This window comes from Peromyscus maniculatus, chromosome 19, assembly GCF_049852395.1.
Source record: "Peromyscus maniculatus bairdii isolate BWxNUB_F1_BW_parent chromosome 19, HU_Pman_BW_mat_3.1, whole genome shotgun sequence".
Classification (NCBI taxonomy): Eukaryota; Metazoa; Chordata; class Mammalia; order Rodentia; family Cricetidae; genus Peromyscus; species Peromyscus maniculatus.
In genome coordinates, this window is record NC_134870.1 from 59465477 (window position 1) to 59484249 (window position 18773).

General features: G+C 44.3%; 1 protein-coding gene across 18 annotated transcripts in view; it reads left to right on the plus strand.

Annotated features, from left to right (window-relative positions):
* Ldlrad4 (low density lipoprotein receptor class A domain containing 4) overlaps positions 1–18773 on the plus strand; it is a 361303-nt gene that overhangs the window by 309421 nt on the left and 33109 nt on the right. The window contains exon 1 of one of the 18 annotated variants that reach the window (XM_015999606.3): positions 14043–14637. The exons of 14 other annotated variants lie outside the window; for them this stretch is intronic. Coding sequence is in view for 2 of the 4 variants with exons in the window: in XM_015999505.3 (XP_015854991.1) it covers positions 15287–15356 (70 nt within the window). In the remaining 2 variants the exon portion in view is untranslated. Of the gene's footprint in view, positions 1–14042; positions 14638–14854; positions 15357–18773 lie in introns of those variants that run through there. 3 more of the 18 variants (XM_076555421.1, XM_015999505.3, XM_015999552.3) reach the window with 3 other exon arrangements.

Here is an 18773-nt window from a genome sequence, read left to right on the forward strand (position 1 = left end):
CATTTTAGAATCTTTTCTCAGGTTTTAGGTAGAAACTTTTGCCCTCTCGTTGGGCGCCATTTGTTGCTAACTGTTCTTTTATCTTAAATTAATCCATTTCCATAAATCTATACCTTGCCACGTGGCTGGTGGCTTACCGGCATCTTCACATGCTGCTGGTCATGGTGGCGGCTGCAGTGTCTCCCCGCCTCAGCCTTCTCCTTCCCAGCATTCTCCTCTCTCCTTGTCCCACCTACTTCCTGCCTGGCCACTAGCCAACCAGTGTTTTATTTATTGACCAATCAGAGCAATTTGACATATAGACCGTCCCACAGCATCCTTCCCATTACTTCCCCTTCCTTTGATGTCTTTGATTTTTAATAACTCAGTGCATTTAGTTAGGGTCACATGCATGGGTGGCTGTGGGATTATTTACTGAATCACAGGCAACTATTCCCGTGGCTAAACCACTGCAGAAAAATAACTCCCCGCTTCACAGAGCAGCCAGTGACAAGCAAGAACTGCTTGGCTGTGGTGGGCCATCAGGTACCCCTTCCCAGTCCATGTCAGGATATGACAGCTCAGTCTTGTGCAGGTCTTACGCCGGTAACCACAGCTACTGTGAGCTCATGAGTGCATCGGCCATGCCATGTCCAGGGGACAGCACTTTACAGTGCTCCTTTATTGGTGAAATTATTAAGGCTGCTCCACATAGTTAAAAGGGAGGTTTATTTTGTGGGGTAACTCACAAGTAAAGGGATAGGCAACAGGTCTGGGAAAGGTGTGGCGCAGTCCGGCGGCGGTGGTCTCTGAAGAACTCTGCTTGGTCTACCACCAGTGTCCAGGAACCAAGAGAGCAGCCCATCCAGATCTCGGGTCTTCAGGGTCCTCTCTTGGCTCTGCCTTGTAGGTGTGACAGTTCCCGAAGCCTCGATGGGGGTTGGAACTTCCAGGTCAAAGCTGGAATGGCTACCCACTACACTCCTTCTCATCACCCAGCTCGTCTATCCTTCTGTCCCCTCTTCTACAGTGTCCCCTGAATGCTGGTGGGGAGAGGTATAGATGGCCCTTTTTTGAGCTGAGCACTCCACGGTCACTTAGTCTTGACCCTTTAACCAGTAATAAGTGTCTGCATTAACTGCTTCCCGTGGCAAAAGGAAATTCATCAAGGCTGAGAGCTGCACTCAGTTTATGGATATAAACATAGACGTTTCGAAGGCAGTTAGACATCATGCCCACTTAGTATAACAGCAGTCATGGGTTCCTTCCTGTAGCCAATGGGCCTCCTCAGCCAGCGCTTTTGACCAGCTTCATAGTACCAGCTGTGAATTCCTTCCTGTGGAACAGGCCTCAAATCCGATCAGAAAGTAGCTGGCTACCCCCATCATAGGCCACCCCTGTTATCAGTGGGCACATCTCACTTGGCAAGTCAACATTATATATACAGGGTTCCCAGCTGAGGAAGATCTTGATGATGCTTCGACTCCAGTGTGCTGCTCAAATCCTAGTGTCAATCAGAGTGTCCCCCAGACTCTTAAATGCTGGGCGCCCTGGCCCATTGCTAGAGTTTCTGTCACCTGAAAATTGTCGTCGTCGTCGTTAGCAGGTAATTTTTCTGAGTGAAGAAACATCCTTTGAGAACCCCTAACCATGGCATCATGTTCTAGAATTCTGTTGGGCATTAGTCGGTCTTTCTCTTGCTTTGCAAATGCTCACTGAACTTGTACCAGTGTTAGGAACTTTGCTATATTGAAGCCATGTGCTGGCCTTTACTGAGAGTCGCCTGTGTGGTATCCTTTCCAGAAAGAGGCACATATACCTTCAGCCCGCCCATGGGTCAGTGAGCCAAGGACCTGCTAATCCCCAGGCCTGTGTCTGGTTTCAGGGGGTGGTATGGCTGCAGGTTCTGAGGGTTCAATAGTTCTAGTTACATCTTTTTCTTAAAGACCCCTGTCACCTCTTCAGAAGTTGTTTGATGGTAGGCTTTGCATGTAACTTCTCAGCTAGATCTATGGGTCTTTGAGTTACTGGTGGGACCAATGCCCAGGTGAGCTAAACTGATTATATATATCGATAGATAGATAGGCAGCAGACAGATAGATACTAAAGAAAGACAGAGTCAGTCCTGCTTGAGATAAAATCCCAAACATTTACACTAGAGTGGTAGCCTTTTGTGTGGGAGAAAGTGCCCTGGCTTCTCTCATCCCTAGAAAGAACTTCCTTCTCTTCCTTCTGAACAATTTAATTTTGAACTTCTTTGCTTTGAATGAATCAATTAGAGTAGTATATTTTACACAAGGATTTCATGAGTAAAATAATTTTAGAGGCAGAAATGAATCTATTAATTTCAGTGTCTGTAACTGAGTTTCATCCTCTTTTTTAGTAAATATTAAAAATAAATATGTGGGTGGGCTTCAGTAAGGAATATATTTTCAAATATCATCAAAGTGATGCATTATGTTTCAATTTTCAGTTTTCTGCCTTTCCCTTCCTTGCCTTTTAAATGTGCAACTATCTGATCTCTTATACCCACCCCATCTCTGTTTCTTTTCTTTTTTTTTTTTTTTGTTTGTTTGTTTGTTTGTTTGTTTTTTTGGTTTTTCGAGACAGGGTTTCTCTGTGTAGCTTTGCGCCTTTCCTGGGACTCACTTGGTAGCCCAGGCTGGCCTCGAACTCACAGAGATCCACCTGGCTCTGCCTCCCGAGTGCTGGGATTAAAGGCGTGCGCCACCACCGCCCGGCTCCATCTCTGTTTCTTAAATATCTTCATTTTTTAAAATCCACAGCCTCTGTTGGAAGTGGCTTACCTAGTAATAGTTCTCCATGACACAATGCTTTTTCTCTCAATCTGTTGGCTGTTTTCCCTCTCCCGTTTCACAGAGCCAGGGGACCAGCCTGACCCTGGACTTGGAGTTTTAGAAGGGAAACGAGAGAACTTCCTCACATCCAGAGTTCACTTTCCATAAGCTGAAACAGCACATGATAATTTATCAATATAATGTATGTTATACAGTCATGTTTTGTTGCTGTAATTATCATTTCCTTTAGTTCTTTGAGCATAATGATGATGGGTACTATCAAGTCTTTCTGTTCAAGCCCGGCATTTAGAAAGCATGAATCGTTTCCATTGTCTGCTTTATTTCTTGTTTATAGGTCACACTTGCTTCTTTCTTTCTTTGCCTCTGCCTCCCATCCTGTTTCTGAGACATGAAGTTATGGCTAGTTTCGAACTCATGAGCCTCTTCCCTCAGCCTTCCAAATGCTGTGATTATTGGCATGTGCCTCTCTGCCAAGTGTTGTTTCACTTATTTTGTTGAGAACTAGCTATGGACATTTTTTTGATGATAGACTCTATTAACTGTCAACTCCAGCCTCCAGCCCTGAACCTGTTGTTCTCTTGTTTACGTAATGACTTGGCTGGGCTGCTTTATTCAACTCTACCTTGTGGTCTAACACCTCTCACGCTCCTCTCCAGAAGGCATAGTCTTTCTTGGGCAAGACAGTCACAAGAGACCACAGCAGTTTTAGCAAGACTGTCGTCTTCCATATTTCTTTACCCCATTTTCCTATTACACTGTCTGCCTTGGTTGGTATTATTCTCAACTGATAATTTCCACTAATTGTTAGCTGATGGCTTTGTTTTTCAGTCTGCGTGCCCATAAATTGTTCCAGTCTGCTCCAGTTAAGTTCAAGCCCCTTTTGCAGAGGCAATTTTGTGATAGCCTTTGAGTGTGGTCTGACTTCTGAAGAACTTTTCTTAATTCTTGTTTTCATTCTGGGTAAAATCTGCTGGGTACAGGGCAGCTCATGCCAGCTACGGTTCTTCTTCTCAGTCACTTCACTTACTACTGAAGTTTCTATTTTTTAAATTCTCTTCATGCTTGAGTTTCCCCTTAGTCTCTTCTAAATAATTGTTTCTTAGAGAGGCCATGCAGCCCTCTCTAATGTGGTCTGACTACACTCCAGACTAGATCTTTCCAGTCACACTGCTTCAGAGGTGCGACAGGAATATTGGATCGCTCCTCTAAGAGTAGACCCCCCAACCCTGTGCCCTGCTTCAGGAGGTAGAGACCGGCCAGAGACAGTAGCTTCTGTTGTTTGAGTTTGTCCTTCCTAACATGGGACTTCCGCCGGATGGGTGCACTTGGGGCTCTGGTGTTCTCAGCCTGCTCTGCTTGGTGAAGACCTTCCTAAGAGTGGGAAGAGGAAGAAGAGGGCACAGAGGAAGGGCTCTTGACAACTCACTGGCTACTTAACCTCTGTGTCAAAGGCCAGCTGATGCCCGGCCTCACATGGAGGTACCAACCTCACCAACCTGGGGGCGTGAGGGCAGTGCAGGACCGGTTTGTGTCCATAGTCATCGGGAGTGACTCGATCCTGCTGCCATTGGGGACAGGCACAGCTTGTGTGCCATGGGGTCCCACCAGCCTTGTGAAAATGTAGTAGATTTATTTATTTATTTATCTATTTATTTATTTTTTGTATTTCTCCTTTTTTAAAATTTATTTATTTATTTATTTTTTATTTTACAACACCATTCAGTTCCACATAATAGCCACAGATTCCCATGCTCTCCCCGCCTAGATTTATTTATTTAGTGAGTGTTTATTAATCTGCTGAATCGCTTAGACACATTTCAGAGACTTTAAAGGGTTTCTTTCTTAAAATTTTTACCAAGTGTCCTTGTTTTCCGGGGGAGTAGGTCCATGGAGCTCTTCAGGCTTTTCTTCTGTAAGTGAATTTGCCGATTTTTTATGTTCCGTTTTCAACACTGTATAATATATTTGGACAAATTATATTTTCCTTACAAAGTTGAAGTAAGTATCTCTAAATTGGCAAAATAAATTTTTAGTATTTTATAAATAATATTAGAGGTTGCACTGAAATTTAATTTTTAACAATGTACTTACCCAAAGAAATGGCTTTCTTTGAAAACTTCAGCATACCAAGGCTCTGACTCCATGAATGTTGTAAAAAACTTAAAAAACAAACCCAAACTGCAGGTTCATAGAAGGGACTGACACACTGCAAGCACCCAGAAGGCCTTTGTCGGGTGATGGGACCCTGAAAGGGGAGAACAGGCCTTCACGTCCAAAGAGGAGCTTCACTGGGAGAGATAGACTCAGTTTCTAGAACATTGGGACAGATCTATATAGTATTGTAGATAGCAGTAATGGAGTTTTGATGGGGGAGAGGGGGGCATCCTTTCTGATGTAGACAACAGAGGGGGTTTCTGACTCTTAGGTTTTCAAGAGGGAATGAACAAGCTTCATGTCAAGTGGCCTAGCTTATATGCCAGGAGTCTGATCATGGAAGCAGGCACCTGTCCGTCAGTTCCTTGTCCTAGTCCACAGACTGCAGGGGCCGTGGATTGATTTCTGAGAGGCAGAGAAGTGGTCTATCAATGGATATGTTTATTTAGAGAATAAATATTTTTAAAACGAGTTACATCCCATTAAAGAATTCTGTGTTGGGTCATTCTGACATCTGGACATTTAAAACATCTGGAGGGTGTGATCTGAGGGACCCAAGTGTTTAGAACACTGATTTTGTTCCAGCATTTAAATGAGAGGACATGTGAGCAGTCCCAAAGCTTGACTATCACTGGTAGCAAACAAGGCCCTAAAACTTGATTTCCTCAGTGTGGCCAGCAGAACAGCCACAAGGAGAAGCTGTAACTCTGACTTGTAAGTCATTTATCCGGAATCTGAAAGGTTCACCGTTTGCTTTTTTATCTGTTTGAGTAAGAATCGCCAAGAAAAGTATGTGTGACTGAACTACCTCTCCACAGCCACCTGTGACCAGGATTTCTGTCTCTAAGAACATTCATGGAGAAACTAATTAGGAGGTTTCTCTATGAAGTATATTATAGAAAAGAAAAAAAAAAAAAAACGGTCAAAGCATTTCCATGTTTGCCCTTCTAAAAATTTTTTTTTTTTTTTAAAGAGTCTTATTTCATTTGTCAACCAAGATTAGGTGTATTTCTGGGAGAAACCCCCTTATGAAAATTCTGAACATTTTTATTATTGCTGCTCTGCTTGGCAGCACGTCATTTATTTCTTAATGTGAGTGTGGTTGAGAATAGCAGCCTTAAGGTCACTTGTAACTAACACAAGACCATACCCCGCCCTTTGCCACATAAGAGACACACATAGGTCTCCAATACGCATGAGTGCCTGCTCTGCCAGACAGCTTGGCTTGTGTTTACTTTTTATGACTGGATGTCATCATGAGGCCATGAAGGGGAGTAGTGTTTACACCCAGACTTTTCCTGTTTTTACATGCTGATCCATCAGCCATGGAGAAATATTAGACAAAGACGTCTGACATCATAGCGGTTTAAAAATTATCTTTGGTTTCAGTACTTCCCACTTCACTAAATGGGTGGACTTAAACGGTCGCTTAGGTACATTGTTATTTTTGGTGTTGGAATAGGTTCCAGTGAGCCCAAACTTAGAGTCAGAAAGAAAGGGAGGGATGGGTTGCAGATATAGTAAGTTATGAATAATGCCAAAGAAAAAGGGAGATTTTATTCTGGAAATTGATTCTTAATATTTTAACTTATTTTTTATTTATTAATTTATTTACTATCAAGAGCATCTTCTGTGAAAGATGAAGACCTTTGTTGTGGTTGGAATATGAAATGTCCCCAGTAGGCTCCAGGGTTTGAACACTGGGTCCCTGGTTGGTGGCACAACTTGGGAAGGTTTTGGAACCTTTAAGAGATAGTGCCTTACTAGGGGAAGTACATCACTGGAGGCGGGCTTTGAGGCTTCATAGCCTGGCCACACTTCGTTTTCTCTCTCTGCTTCCTTTGTGGGGGCTGAAATATGATCCCTCGGCCCCCTGACTGCCAGGCCAGCCTCATGCCCCTGCAGCCATACCTTCCCCGCCACAATGGACTGGATCTGCGCCAGAACCAGAAGCCAAAATCAACCCTTCCTCCCCTGAGTTCCTATTGGTCAGGGTCTTCCATCACAACAACAGAAAAGGAACTAACATAACTATTTTTCTAAATAGTGGAGTTGATGACCCCTGCCCTTTCCAAGAGCCCTTGTCCTGGAGAAATAATTCATTCTGTGGTCCTTTTAAAAGATACTTCTAGATCAAAGCCCTTCTAGAAACAGGGTTTGGCTCAGGGGTCATACTGGGACCCTCCATATTTATAATCATCTGATCCAATGTTTAGTAACAGATGGTAGGGCCAGAGTCATGGCCACTCACAAGCTGTGTGACTTCAGCCAAGCTGCTTCACCTTTCTGTGACTTAGTTTGTTCATATTTAAGATTACTATATCTGGTATTCATTCAGTAGTACTTATAAGAATTAAATGGGCTAGTTACATGAGCTCAAATAGTTCTGAGATGTCAGCTGGCCCTTTCTAAGTACTGTCTGGGTGTTAGCCGTGACTGATGTTATTTGGGCTACATGCCCCTCCTTTGTGCTTCTGCATGGCATGTCTGTTGCACATATTGACTCACAGTGCCTGTGGTTACAAGACCAAGCCAGACAAAATTCCAGCACGAATGAGGGAGGAGCCTTGTGACCCCACTCTCGGTGGTGAACATATTGGCAGTTGATGGTTGTTTGTGGAAGGAAAAGTCACTCTCCATTCGGGGTATGGCTACTGGTAGGTTGTCCATGCTCCAGTGAATGGCCCTAATGGTCCCATGCCCATGTGCATATGGGCAGCACTAATTGGACTCAGAGGGATGAGTACGATGGGATGGACTGGCCCAGGGGCATTAGAAGGAGGTAATGGTGGCTGGATATTATCAAAATACAAGGTATAAATGTATGAAAAATTCCAGTAACAAATACAAACTGTTATTAATAAAGAAGAAGGAGGAGGAGGAGAAGAAGGAGAAGAAGAAGAAAAACCACAGAGGTCTGAAGAGACGGCTCAACAGTTAAGAGCAAGTGCTACTCCTCCAGAGGACCACAGTTCAATCCAGTCCAGTTCCCAGCACTCTTGTCTGGTAACTCAAAGCCATCTATAACTCTATTCCCAGGGGATCTAGTACCCCTTTGGGCCCCCATGGGTACATGTGCACATAACACACACACACACACACACACACACATACACACACACACACACACACACACACACCATAGATGATAAAATTTTTTCTAAATCTGTGTGTTAAAAGGAAAAATAAAGATATCACGTTTCAATGTGAGATTCTTCATTTGCTGTTCTCATTGACCCTGTAACACTGTCCGCCCCTGCTGGTTATCCGCAAACAGCATCAGCTGGTGGGAGAGCAGCTAGCACCTACCCTTAGCCCAGGAAGGCGGCCTTGTTGTTTACACCCATGTGCCCACAAACATTTGCACACTGGCTGCCGTTCTTTAAAATCATCGTGGAACAGTCAGCATAAAAAATGAGAGACTGGCCCGGTGGCAGCGGTGGCGCCCGCCTTTAATCCCAGCACTCGGGAGGCAGAACCAGGCGGATTTCTGTGAGTTCGAGGCCAGCCTGGGCTACAGAGTGAGTTCCAGGACAGGCTCCAAAGCTACACAGAGAAACCCTGTCTCGAAAAAACAAAAAACAAAAACAAACAAAAAGTTGAGAGACTGGGATTGTGTTCTCATTTCCTCTCTGTGCACAATTTCCCACCTGAGGGAACAGACAAATGTGTACAAATGACTCAACCTGTGATTAGAGTCGTTTTCTTAAAAAAAATTTAGTTGTTTAAACTCTGTGTGTGTGTGTGTCCCTCCATGCATGTGTAAGTGCAGAAGTCAGAGGAAAACTCTCCATACATGCCACTGTGTAGGATCCAGGAGTGAACTCAGGTTGTCAGGCCTGCATGTAAGCACCTCTACCCCCTGGGCCATCTCATGGGTCCCAGCCTAAGACCTTGTCAAAATGCAGGCTGAGATTCTAGATTTCGGATGGGTTTTAAGAGATGCTATCGATTCTTGGCCACACCCCGATTAGTGAATGCATTTCAGTTTCCCAAGCACCATTTGCGGGAAGTATTCTCAGTCTTATTTTACAGAGGAGAAAAACGGACCCAGCTCAAGCTCCCAAGGTTAGGCAAGCACTTACATTGTAGTGACACCTGAATTTAGCCATTCTTAAGTTTTTACTGTCTCTGTTTTCCACTGGGATTTGGAGAAGTAATTGCAGTTTTCAAGGGTGTATATCCCACTTACTTGGGGATGGCTTGGGTGTTATGTAAATCTGGACAACCATAAACATTGAATAATTTTTTTCCCTTAGGAGAAAAATAATGCTGTGGTTGCACAGATGATACATAAGGTAAACTCTAGAATCTGTTATTACATGGAGTTCACTTCATATTAAGAGGTATCTTTTTTGGTTTTTTCGAGACAGGGTTTCTCTGTGTAGCCTTGCACCTTTCCTGGAACTCTCTTTGTAAACCAGGCTGGCCTTGAACTCACAGATATCCACCTGCCTCTGCCTCTGCCTCCCAAGTGCTGGAATTAAAGACGTATCTTAAAGCTATTTTCTTTCTTTTTTTGTTTTGTTTTTTGTTTTTTGAGACAGGGTTTCTCTGTGTAGTTCTGGTGCCTGCCCTGGATCTCACGCTCTGTAGGCCAGGCTGGCCTCGAACTCACAGAGATCCACCTGGCTCTGCCTCCAGAGTGCTGGGATTAAAGGTGTGTGCCACCACCACCCAGCTTCTTAAAGCTATTTAATGTTGACTACTTAACAATCTTCTAGTCTGTCTTGTTGGCCCGCTGGCTTCATAGTCACACACATTTGCATTTATCACCATTTGTACCAACATAGAGCTAGTCAGACATAGATGCAGTCTCTAGATTTCTATATAAAGACATCTCTGTATTGCTTTTTTTTTTTTTGAGCACTAAGGATACATTAGTAAATTTTTCCATGCTACAGGCTAATACTCACAAATATCAAACTATTACTGTGTTTTGAGTCTTTAGGGACATAGTATTTATATCCCCTTAAAGGCTTTATTCTGAACTTTTGAGCATAACAAACTCTTGCATTGTTTCAGTTTGTAAAGACTGAATTCCAAGGCATAACTTTTATGTGGAAAAACCTATCTCAGAGCAAAATTTTATAGCATAGTTAAAAAAAAAAAAAAAACCCAAAGAATAGGAATGGATGATGGACATAGCCATTGATTCTTAATGGGACTACAAGCATTTGAAACACAAAATGGTCCTAAGAGCCTCATGGAAATGGATTTGTGAGTTGATATATTCCTTAATGTCCAAAATGGGCAATCAGGCCGAAAAAAATCAAAGCAAATGCTCATCAATCTGCTGGTACTCTTCAGTTAGCTTCGGAAAGTTGTCCATTTGTGGATGGACAATATTTGGTTTGCTGCTCATCAAGCAAAATGATGGGTCAATGCGAGGTTCCAAATCCACAGTCCATCTCCTACCCACCTCTACCAGCCATTTAATTTTGGACTAAGTAGTCACACCCTCTGAGTCTTGGATCCCTCATCAACCAACTGGGAAAAAGAAAACATGCTTTTCAGGGTTGGTGTAAAGATAAAAAAAATACTCTAGAACTTTCTAGAATACGGCAGTAAAGTGTTACAGATTTTTATAAATGCTGGCTTTCCTGTTGCATGGGTGTGAAAGGGTGTTTGTACCTCTTCAAATGATCTGTAACTGTGAGCATTTCTGTTTGGAGTAGAAGGAGAGGGCAGCTGTGGTAAAGGAGCCCAGGGTGGAAAAATCTGAAGTTGGGCCAGGCTGCATGCAAAAGGGGATTTTATAAACCAATCTTCCTGCATGGCAGAGTACCAATCTTTCCTGCCCTGGTCCAGCACTGAACTGTTCGGTTGTAGTGCTTTGACTACTAACGCCCTGCCTCTTTTGGCCATCAGGGGACTCCCCCCCCCCCCAGGCTTCCAGTTCCCTTAGTTTGTCTCATACAGATCACAGCTGAAAGCCAGTCCTCTGAAGAGGGTCAGTTCCTTAAGACACAGTGACCTATAGCTGGAACCTGAGAGAAGTTCAGTGCCTCAGCCATGTAATAATTAATATAATAATTAATACTTAATATCTGCAGGATTATAGTCAGGGCCTCCTCCTGAGGGCTGCAAACGCTTTGCAAATGTTTGACAGCTGAATTAATTCACTGAAGACTTTTCTAGAGGAAGTTCTGGTGGTGTGGCTAGTGCTGCCATGTCTACATGGATTGCTACCAAAAAGCCTTTTTGTAATGCCAGTGTGAGGTGACTCTACCTGGCATCATGTTCCAGGCCTCTGCTGTACCTAGGGAAGGCTCGTAGATCTTTGAGACTTCTCTCTAAGTGTATTAGAAAACTGACATTTGTTTGTAAAGCCTTCCAGAGCACTTATTTTAGAGATGCCACTTTGTAGCTAGCGTTTTCCTGGTCCTGCCCTGGCCCACGGTCAGGACAAATCTCTCTCACCCGCCAGTCCTGCAGCTGCTCAGACCCAACCAAGTAAACACACAGAGACTTACATTACTTTTAAACTGTATGGCCATGGCAGGCTTCTTGCTAACTGTTCTTATATCTTAAATCAACCCATTTCTATTAATCTATAAGTTGCCACGTGGCTCATGGCTTACCGGTATCTTAACATCTCATGGCGGCCCCTGGCAGTGTCTCTCTGCCGCAGCCTTCCGCTTCCCAGAATTCTCTTCTCTGCTTGTCCCGCCTATACTTCCTGCCTGGCTACTGGCCAATCAGCATTTTATTTATAGAGAGCGATATCCACAGCACCACTTCAAGACCTAGCAGCAGGGCATGTGATTCCAATTGTTTTTTGCACTCCCACACTTTCGTCCTTTTTTGCCCGGCACACTAGTCTTTCCCGTGCCCCTCAATTTTGTGTACTGCTGTTTGCTCTGAATTAAGGGAAAAGAAACATTGGCACGTCTCAGTTAAACAGCACCCATACAGTCTCACCAACCTGAGCTGAATGAGGGCAGTACCAACAGACCTGTCAAGTGGATAGGGGAAAGGTCAGGAGGCCTTGCCCCTACACCAAGGGCCCCAGGCAGTTACGGAATGCTGGGAGTAGGAAGAACACTCCTCCCCAGGGAAGAGCACACCAGCTAGTTATCCAAATGGTCGGCCTGAAATCATACATACAAGCAGCGTTATAGGGACTGAGCAAGTTGTATTTATGCATTTGGGAATAAATATGTATATACCTATGCTTATAAGTATGTAACATGAAAAAAGAGGCCATGATTTTGAAAGAAAGTGAGGAAGGGTAGATGGGAAGGTTTGGAGGGAGGAAAGAGAAGGGAGAAATGATGTAATCATATTATCATCATCTCAAAAATAAAATAAGTAATTAAAATTAAAAAGCAAATCTTTTTTAAAAAAAAGGCTAGTGTTTACCTATTATAGCCAGAATGAGATGTTTATCCTGGGCTAAAGCCCTGCGTGATGGTTTGTATGATTTGGCTTCTGAACTCTCTCCCAGGAGCAACCTCCTTAGATGTGTTTAAGGCAGTAAGAACAGCAGACAAGGGCCTTACCTGTGGAACCAACCCAGGTAGCCCCTCAGCAAATGCTGGGTGTGGGGGTCTGGGCAACATGAACTAGGCTGTGTGCTATGCACCCTGGGGACACAGCCTGTTTCCATAGACACTCTGCCCTGTGGTCTATAGTGACTATCCCGTGGGAATACAAGGTAGCATTGTGTGTGTGTGTGTGTGTGTGTGTGTGTGTGTGTGTGTGTGTGTGTATGTGTGTGTGTGTGTGTGTGTTAGCAAGCTTAAAATAAACTTTCATCTCTAAGGTCAAAAGTTTTTAACATTTTTTTGACACAGGGTTTCTCTATATATCCCTGGCTGTCCTGGAACTTGCTCTGCAGACCAGGCTGGTCTTGAACTCAGAGGTTCACCTGCCTCTGCCTCCCGAGTGCTGGGATTAAAGGTGTGCACCACCAGTACTTAGCTTTGAACTTCATTTTTAAACAGAACGAGCCGAGCTTAATTCAAATGGTTTCCATGACCAAAATGCCCAGTGACAAGAAGCCGATTAACCAACATAAATGTGTGGCCATGAAAAGATCAACTATGTTGATTCTTCTTCAGTTTATTTTTATTTTGTTTGAGACAGGGTCTTGCTGTGTAGCCCTGGCTAGCCTGAAGCTGGCTATGTAGACCAGGGTGGCCTCAAACTCAGAGATCCACCTGCCGTGTGCCCCTATGCCCAGCAGATTTTTAGGTACATGAGGTATCTCTAACATTCTAAAAAATGTAAACTTCAAAGTTGGTTATTCATGACTATTTCAAAATGTAAATGTGTCCAGTAGCAACGAACGGGGGGGGGGGGGGTGTCAGAGCCCATGAAACTGGCCAAATCGTCAACATTACAAGAGACTTAGAGGACAATCTTATTCTCTCCTGTGGAGAGTGGTGTCACAGGGAGTCATCCGGTTAGCCACCTTTGACAGGAAGCTGCTGTCCCTGGTCTACTAGGATCCCCAGGCTCCCGGAACAATTGATAGCTGAAGGCCAGGGAAGCTGACTTGAAGCAGAAGCTGATTCTTCTCGCAGCGGGTTCTTCTAGAGCATTCCGTGAGCTGGAGACTCTGGAAATCTTCTTGAAAACCCGCCCCATATTCACTCAGCAGTCTCACCCTGGAAAAAGTCAAGACAAGTATCACCAAGGGGAGGGGGAGATACACGTTTTTAATTTAGAAATGACGGAAGAACAGTCACGTTGCCCTGATTTGACCATTATGATCAAATGTAAATTTTTTTTGTGCGGAACTTGTGCTTCTTCGAGCTATGTCAAACTTCCTAAAAATCTTAGTGGTTCTCTCGTTCCTTTTCTGCTTTCAGTAATTAGAAATGGAGACAGCGATGTCCTCAGTGCCTGGACCCTGTGTGTCATGTCCCAGGTGACATTCCTGGGCTCTCAGTGGGGACTGACTGCTGACATGGACTGCCCTTATTTCTGACTCTGGTGGTAACCAACAGTTTAGTTTTGCTTTGACAACTCCTCCTACAGCCAACACTGTTGTCGTGGCCCACATGTCATTCCTATTTACCCTAAATGAGGAAAAACAAAAGCTATTCTCGGCAGAGCGCAGTGCTTGTGGTCGGGGTTATTTGCAGTGTGACCCTGGCACTCTGCCCTTCCCACTGTGGCTGCCAGGTGATTTTTTTTTTTTTTTTCTGAAAACTGTAGCAGACATGCAGCCTTCCACGAAGCCTCTCCACACAGCCTCGGGCCATCAGAATGCATAAGAGAGGTTTTATGAACATTTGAGAAACACTGTCTAGACCTCCAGAGAAAAGGGCTGCTTGTACAAAAGGAACCGGGGACGTGTCCTCCTGAGAGAGGTCTCTGCCTTTCCGTTTGAATGGTCCCTTTGTATCACCTGGGGCTGTTTTTCTGTAATTTCAGAACTGTTTGAACTAAAACTGCATAGTGAGGTTGAGAGTTCTGGTTTTAAAGGATTCTTCCCGTGCCGTATTTGGGCTGCTATGTCAGGAGAGCGAGATAAGAGAGAATATGAATATGAGCACGTCTTGCTGTGTGTGGCAAGGCGTTGCCAGCTGTCAGAGCTGGGAGAGCTGGTGTAAGCGGTCAGGGAGGAGGATCGAGAAAGCTAGCCTGTAGCCTGGCATCCAGAAGGAGGGATGTGGTGGGTGCTGGCAGCTGGATACACAAAGCTGGCATTCCTGCTTGCCATGTTATCACGGTAAGCACATGTTCTGTTTCCTTAACTCTGAAAGCTTCCAGCAAAGAGGAAAGGAAAAATACTATGTTGAGATTTTTTCAGAGCCGCTCTTTCTGCCGAGTCAGATTTGCTGTTTGCCTGTTATAAAAAAAGATTATTGAATGTAATAGGATAAGATGCACTGTCTAGCTGCATTCTGCTTGCCTGTGTGTGTGACATGCTGGGGTTGTGACATGTCTGGATGTGCACTGTCTGGGTGTGAGGCCAACCCCAGAGAAATGCAGACTAACCATTGATATATGTTGTCGTCAACAACACTGAGTGCTCTTGGGATTGGAGACGGGCTTACTCTCTATGACACTGCCAGCTTCCTGCCACAGACCTCCTGATTTCTGTTGATGGCAGTTGATAATTGGTAGTCACAGTCTGTGGTCGGAGCCACAGTGTTTGAGTCTCGCACCTGGGCCGGGCCCCTGCTGATAGAGTAGAAAAAGGCATAAGAACACACACCCCCCACACCACACACACACATTCTCTCTCTCCCACACCGGCTATCACCACAGCTCACAGCTGCCCGGAGAGAACAGTGCCTGAAGTTGAAGGATGGTTTGAACTGGGTGGTCTGTGTGTGCCACACACAGTTGGATTCCCCCTTGCGAAGGACTTGATTATGTCCATCGACCAGCTGGATAACAGCACACTGAAGGAAGTTCAATTTAAAGACCTGTTCTTTAAAAAAGGTACATTGGCAGAGGGCAGCTGCGGGGGATGCATGGTCTTTGGGGCTTGTTGTGGTTTTTATTTTTTCTTCTTCTTTTTTTTGTTTTGTTTTGTCCCTTGGAGTTTGGTCTGAGCAGAGCAGTTAAGTCCTTCTCTGGAAGTCTGTTCTTAAACCTGGCAGTGTTGAGAGGTGGAGGCAGGAGGATCAGAAGTTCAAGGTTTTCCTCAGCTACATAGTAAGTCGAGTGAGTTGGAGGCCAGCCTGGGTGGGATACAGGTCTGAAGAAAACAAAAAAGTTTTTTTTGCCTGTCAGGTCTCTCAGGTGAAGGTCTTAAGGGGGCATTTTCTATCTTCTTTGATTTGCAATTAGCTTGTTCCGCTCAGAGATTCTATGTATAAACATAGTCCCCCCCCCCCCACTTCAAATGCCCTAAAAAGTCTTCAACTGATAGTGTTTTTTTTCCTTTTTTTTTTTTTTTTTTTAAACCCTGAGTTGTTGAAAACAACATTTGAAAAAAAAAGTATTTCTCTCAATGGGATTGGATCATTGACTAGTTTTTCAGGTTATTAAAGTAATAGATGTTGGAAAACAAATTGGTTCCAGGAGAGATGCAGAGCTAGGGAAAGTGAGAGGCACACAGACTGCCAGCTAGTAAGCACTCTGAAGCCACCTCTTGGGACTGGGACCGGAACAGTTCCATGTGCAGCTCTATTTCTTCTGACACCTTCTTAATAACGTGGAGATGAGGCGAGGGTGGATTTGAAATGTCTCCTCAGAGGGGGATGATGATCTTAGGCACTTTGAGTTCACATTCATAGCATGGCGGGGGATGGACTTTTTAAAGGTTTGTAAGGACTCTGCTACTCCTCCATTGGTTTTTGGTTTTGGTTTTGTTGTTCTGTTTTGTTTTAAAGACAATTCTGTCGGTCATCTTTGATTGGAACACGTTTAGGTTGATTTTCTTTTTCTAAAGAGATCAGGAAACTCTAGATTGTGAAGTAGGTAGAGAAAAGTCGTACTGGACAGGTGCTTCGTCTTTGATGTTACCTGGGCTGGAGAGACTTGGAGAGTCTGTACTCTGGGGATTCCCTTGTCAGTCTTGCTGACTGCTACTGCCTACCAGTGCCGGCTTGGGACTGCAGTTGGGGAGATGTGCCTTCACGTTATCCTCTTCACCTATGGATCATAAGATACTACTTCCAATCTTGTTATTATGCAAACTGCCTTATTCGAATATAGGAATGTAATAGGAATATAGAAGCAGATCATTGACAGCAACCACAAACTGCCTTTTCTGGTGACAGTTTGCACTCCCTTTAAATATGAAAACCTTTGACAAAATGTTAGCATTATTAAAGTTGTTGGTGAGTGTTTGCCAGAATATGGTTCCATTGCTAGACAGTGTACAAACACATTAGGAAACAGAATTTGGAGGACCTGATCGGCTAATATGTAATACACACCAATTTCATATCAGGAAACTGTGGATATTCAAGACCTGACTCAGGGCTCAGTCTAGGAGAGAAGGTCAGAAGACAGACTTTAAAAAGGAGAGTCAGTATGGAGTGAAGTCTCTGAGTAGAGGAAGCAGTGTGTCAGGAGCCTGTTCTCAAGGAGCCAGAGAAGAATTTATAAAGGAAGATAGAGTTGCAAAAATCTCAGCTTTTATAGTTCTATTTTTTTCTTTCTCCACTTTGTTTTTATACTCATTAACAAATAAATTGGAGTAACCAACTGACCACAAGGGGAAATGCAATTTTAAAAAATTTAATACAACCATAAGCTATAACCCTTATTGTTTTGCCTTCTGAACTTTTAGCTGTGAAGTCATTTTTTTTTTTTTTTTTTTTTTTTTTTGTAGCAGAGGCTGAATGTCGCCCTCAACTATGGTGTTTAATGAGTGTGAATTTTCATTCAACCATTAAAATCTCCAAGAGTATTTTTATACTAATAGATCTCGAGCTCAAGGCAATTACAGGCTAAGGATACTCCGAATCCTGCCTCCCGGGCACCTTTCCTGTTACCGCGGCTGCTCGGCTCTGGGATTTTGGAAAGAATTTACCAGACTATAGGAACATCCAGCAACTTAAAAGTGCCACAGACCCATAAATAAAAAGTCACCCACCCCCACGGCTGTCATCTTATCACGACACCTGTTTCTGCTGAGCAGGACTGAGACAGGAAGGAAATGCAGACACAAGTTCATTGTGTAGAAGCCAAACAAAACCGACCCTCTCTGCCTCAGCAGCGGTAGGGAATAGGAAGGGTTTCCTGGGGAGGGGGCTGTTTGGGGAGGGGGGGAGGGATTCTGTGGCAGTTCTTCCAGTCTCTGTGTCCCCAGACTGTGGCACGAAGGGGGATGAGGTAGAGGGACTTGTGTTGTTAAGACTGGGAGATGAATCACTCATGAGTCTGTGAGCAGTGGCTGGTTCTGGCAATGACCTAAGTGTTTTACATGACAGCTTTCCCCATGCGGCCAGAGTGGTCCGCTTTGCCGGTGAAAGGAAAGGCTGCCCGTGGGGCCCATGCTCTGCTCCTCCGTTATAGGGCTTCAGTAAGGGGACACGTCACACATCTGGAACTTAGAACTCATTAAACATGTAGAAGCCTCAGCTTCTGCGGATGAGGGAAGGCTGGATGGAGGACGGTGCTAGCCATCCCACAAATAGAAGTGAGTGGTCTGTGAGGAACCCAAGAGTGGTACAAACACATCTCCCCAGAGCTCATTAAAAATAGTCCAGACGTTCACGCCTCCAGTGTGATTCGGTTTGGGGCCTCATCTGGACCAAGGATGGACAGTGTACCCCACACGGTTCTGTTCCCGCAATTCCCCGCTATACAGCTCGGAATTTCCTGGAGATGGTTCTGTGACGATAGAGAGGCCATTGTACTGTTTTACAGTAGTAAAGTGAGGCACTGTGACCCCTTCCTGCAAGCTTTACATTTATTATAAAATTTCTGGGGCTTGGAGGGCAATGACTCACCCACTGCACCTGGGATCTCTGTCTCATCAAAGGCACAGGAGCTCGGAAATTCAGTTTAGCCTCGAATCCTTTCCTTGTGTGGCTGCTTTTTGCCTTACTTCTGTTGCTCTCTGTAACTGTTGAAATCAAGGAAACCTGACCAGTGGGCTGTGTTCAGAGTCCATAGGGAGTTACACGAAAATGCGGGAACCTCAAAGCATCCAATTACCCTTCTAAAATGCTGCTATTCCTGTGGGCTTACAAAGTATTCCCATCTTAATATTTCTTTCAAAATTCATTCTCTTCTTCACATCCCTTTCCTAACCTACCCCTCAAAAGCAAAACTAAACCATTTCCCTCCACGTGTCCCCCAGGCTCCCTGTACCATCCCACACTCTCCATCCCCCACCACGTGAAAACAAGCCGTGCAGATTTGGGGCAGAGTCTCCTGATTAAAATAAATGAGCAGACA